Here is a 4,357-nt window from a genome sequence, read left to right on the forward strand (position 1 = left end):
AGGCTGACGAGGATGAAATATCAAGTGTATCATAAATTATATTTTTATTTAATACGCATAAATGCATGAATGCTAATTGAAAATAAATACAACTAAAGCCAACACAATTCCTAATAGCATATTTAACTGTGGATATATCATCAAAAGACAAACCAAGAGATTCATTACAGTAGTAGGCTACCAAAATCACCATCTAAATACAATGAAGTGAGTTTTGATGGTGATTTGTTGTTACAATGTAGCAAGTCCTGCAGCCTAGTCTCTCCTTTAGCCTGTGTAAGGATCAGATGTGTTTCTTTATTTTAACATTAAGGTTGTTTGATTTGGTAAAAAAAAAATGTGGTAGTTTGGTCGTTATTAAAAAATATTTGGGGGAGTCCGTTTTTGGGGTAGTCCTGTTTCCATCCTGAACAGGAGAAGGCGGGATGCACATTAAATTCTGCAATTGCCAATGTACCATAGAAGAAGAAGAAGAGTGACGCAGCTCATCACACTCTACAGACTCTCCAACGAGAGAAGTAATGTCGCAGCACCCGGAACTGTCCGCGGATTGCTCCAGGCAGGTTGGTTTGTTGTTAACAGCTTCTATTATGATTTAGCAAGCATCTGTCTTGATAAAACGTTCAGAAAATCGACATGGAATTATGATATATTACAAAAAAAATCGACCCTGGAAATACTAATTCCATTGGCATTCCGGTTGGTATTCTGAAGCCGCAGTCGCGTGCAGCTAGCCTCAGCGTCACTAGTGCAGCGCTGTCAAAATCAGAAATGATGAGAAATACATAAATGTTCACAAGGCAATGTTTTCAAGATATGTATTTTGTTTAGGTCACTGCTGTTACTGTCTGCTAGACTAGAGAATACACTCACAATGTTGTGGCTACAGTGTATGACTAATTGCTGATGACCTCAGAGATGTCTAGTGGTAATTGTGGTATTTCGCACGTCCTTCTACGGTCTTGTGATGCTCTCCAGTCTATTTTTTTGTACCACAAATATTTCTGCTGTGTTGTTTAATCCCGACATTTATGTGGTATTCATACAAATTTTAGTGGCCAAAATGATGTCTGAAGAAAGTGAGCCCATGAGGCACATTGATCTTGGGTCTCCTCCTCTGGAACAACCAGCGGCTGGTCACTGGTTCCCTGGCCCTCCCCCGCCCGTCTACTCCTGCACTCTGACTCCTGAGCTGGAGGCAAAGGCCCGGGAGGAGCTACAGGAGAAGCCAGAGTGGAGGCTGAGAGACGCGCAGGCCCTGAGGGACATGGTGCTGAAGGAGCAGCCTAAGCTCCGGACCAGGCTGGACGATGCCTTTCTCCTGCGCTTCCTACGGGCCAGGTAAAGCATAATGCACTACAGTAACTACCCATAATGCTCTCTGTACAATGATCCAGGAAACTGGCCTTAAGCGTCTAACAGTAGGAGGTCTGATCTAGGATCAGGTCCCCCCTGTCCATATAATCATATTATGATTTGAATGGCAAAGCTGATCCTATATCAGCACTTATACTCTAAGACACTTTATGAATAAGGGCCCTGGTGTCATCTTATTGAAGATGTTCTATCTTGAAGCTTACATAATGATGACCTGTCCCGTCTCCTTGTCCATCCACCAGAAAGTTTGACTATGACCGTGCCATGCAGCTGCTCCTCAACTACCACAGCAGCCGGCGGGCCTGGCCCGAGGTCTTCCAGGACCTGAAGCCCTCCACAGTCAAACATGTGTTAGACCTGGGCTTCCTGACTGTTCTGCCCCATCCAGACCTTAATGGACGCTACATCCTCTGTCTCAGACCTGGTCAGTGTGTTATGACCTATGTATAATGCACTATAATGCATAACATAGGTGCTAATAGCTGCCCATAAACATCTATAATATTTTTTTTTAATCTTGAAAACATGTCCGATAATAGCCTTGATAAAACGTATTCAGATTGAAAAAGGCCAAGCATAGGACAGAGTTACTAAATATACGTTATTTTACAACAGGAAAATGGAAAGCAAATGACTATCCATTTGAGGACAACATCCGGGCCATTTACCTGACTCTGGAGAAGCTGATTCAGCCAGAGGAGACTCAGGTGAATGGGATCGTCATCTTAGCAGACTACACTGGGGTGGGCTTGTCCCAGGCATCCAATCCGGGCCCGTTCCTGGCCAAGAAGGTTGTCAGCATCCTTCAGGTAAGCCATCAATGACATTGTTATTTAAGTTTTGATATTGTCACCCATTACAGCATGATCAAAATACACTGAGATCTATCTAGAATATGTATCTTATGAAATATGTTTTGTTGAAAACACAACACCCTTGAGATATGGCTTGTCTTCTGTCAATAACAGAAATTTTAATGTTGGATTTCAGGATAGCTTCCCAATAAGGATCAAGGCTGTTAACATCATAAATGAGCCCCGGATTTTCAAAGGGATCTTTGCAATAATTAAGCCTTTTCTGAAGGAGAAGATGGCAGAGAGGGTGAGTTTCATTTCTTTGTCTTTTACATAATATGGAGTCTTTCTTCATATCCTCCTTTTTCTGTACATGGTAACCTGTTAATTTGATCACTGCATTCAGATTACATTTATCTCGTATAACAGTCGTGATATGATTTCAGTGATTTCCAAAGTGTTTTAAAACCATTATGAATAAACCTAATCAAATGAACATGGGGTAGAAGCCCTCTTGAAGTACTGGCTCCTTTGTGAGACATCAGCCTAACATAATTCCCTTATTTTTCATACAGTACGTTCTCCACGGGTCAGACCTGCGCTCTCTGCACTGCAACATTCCTCGATCCGTCCTGCCAGAGGAGTATGGTGGTGTGGCCAGACACCTTGACATGTCAGCCTGGTCAAAGACATTACTGGACTCTGAGGAGGAGTTTATAGTGGAGTTCTGCCAGCCAGATCCTCTAGAGGGCGTAGTCCTCCCAGACTCCATGCTGTTTGAAGGGGAGCAGCCTGGTGGTGGTGCTAGGGATGACGACACCTTCAGGGGGCTACGCTCTCAGCTCTACTACTGTTACTGATAATGACCACCACCACTTCTCGCTACTATGAGGACACTAGCCTGGTCCCAGATGTGTTTGTGCTGTCTTGCCAACGCCTATGGTCATTGATGTGACATTGACCATAGTTGGTAAAACAGAAAACTAGATCTGGGACCAGACTGAGGACACCACTGTTTATTATTTCCACTAATTGTTCTTTTGACCAATCACAGATCTTTTTTAGATCTGATTGGTCAAAAGACCAATTAGTGAAAAACAATCAGATCTAAAAAAGATCTGTGATTGGTCAAAAGACCAATTAGTGAAAAACAATCAGAATAAGGCTGCCTGTATAAATGCAGCAAAAGTCATTTTGTAGAAATCACTACAGGAAGAGCTAAAGAGATGTCTGGGCCCATATTCAAAAAGCGTCTCAGAGTAGGAGTGCTGATATAGGATCAGTTTTTACCTTTGAGATAAAAATTAATATGGGGCCTACTACACTCCACATGGCCAAGCATAAGGCAGCTTTAAGTTCTGGTGAGGAAGCTTTACAGGAGCTACTAATGCATGTTTACTTATTTAGTATTTCTGCCTCTCGGTTTTAAAACGGCTCTGATTTCCATTGTAAGATTTATTTCCCATAGAGGAAGACGTTCAACTGTGCCCATTTGAAATGCCACTCACTTTCTCCTTAATTTCTCAGAATACATGTACTGAGACTCTTCATCTGCATGGTGATATTCAAACACCATGTAGTTACAGGACATACTTTGCCTTAATCTATTTTTGATAATGATAGATATGCAAGGGGTTATGAATGGGGTTTAATTTGTATGTAATCATACAAGTATGCCACTTTTATCCAAAGCAACGTACAGTGAAGTGAGTGGATAGCGTACAATTGTAGCATGTGTGTATGTAATTCCTGCAGGAATTGAAACCCATGAACTTGCTGTTGCTGGCGCCACGCTCTTCCTGAACCACTCAAGACCTGTAATGTCTGCGTTACTGAGCGCCGAAGGCTACAGTGTACCTACACTACCTTTCAAAAGTTTGAGGTCACTTAGAAATATCCTTGTTTTTGAAAGAAAAACACTTCTTGTCCATTAAAATAATATCAAATTGATCAGAACTACAGTGTAGACAGTGTTGTAAATGACTATTGTAGCTGGAAACAGCTTTTTTTTAATGGAATATCTACATAGGCATACAGAGGCCCATTATCAGCAACCATCACTCCTGTGTTCCAATGGCACGTTGTGTTAGCTAATCCAAGTTTATAATTTGAAAAGGCTAATTGATCTTTAGAAAATCCTTTTGCAATTATGTTAGCACAGCTGAAAACTGTTCTGATTGAAGAAG

At 41.6% G+C, this 4,357-nt stretch overlaps 1 protein-coding gene across 1 annotated transcript; it reads left to right on the forward strand.

Annotated features, from left to right (window-relative positions):
• The first annotated feature begins 412 nt into the window (after positions 1-412).
• On the forward strand, positions 413-3,980 carry LOC115165575 (alpha-tocopherol transfer protein-like). The gene is made up of 6 exons (XM_029718774.1): positions 413-563; positions 1,056-1,341; positions 1,620-1,801; positions 1,993-2,186; positions 2,368-2,478; positions 2,747-3,980. The coding sequence occupies exons 1-6, from the start codon at positions 452-454 to the stop codon at positions 3,029-3,031; spliced, it is 1,170 nt and encodes a 389-aa protein (XP_029574634.1). The 5' UTR covers positions 413-451; the 3' UTR covers positions 3,032-3,980.
• Positions 3,981-4,357: the final 377 nt, after the last annotated feature.

This window comes from Salmo trutta, chromosome 28 (assembly GCF_901001165.1).
Source record: "Salmo trutta chromosome 28, fSalTru1.1, whole genome shotgun sequence".
Taxonomy (NCBI): domain Eukaryota; kingdom Metazoa; phylum Chordata; class Actinopteri; order Salmoniformes; family Salmonidae; genus Salmo; species Salmo trutta.

Coding starts and splice junctions, on each gene's coding strand:
- LOC115165575 (XM_029718774.1), top strand. CDS start 452: ATGTACCATAGAAGAAGAAGAAGAGTGACGCAGCTCATCACACTCTAC. Junction 1,342..1,619: donor CTGCGCTTCCTACGGGCCAG/GTAAAGCATAAT, acceptor TCCATCCACCAG/AAAGTTTGACTATGACCGTG. Junction 2,187..2,367: donor AGGTTGTCAGCATCCTTCAG/GTAAGCCATCAA, acceptor GTTGGATTTCAG/GATAGCTTCCCAATAAGGAT.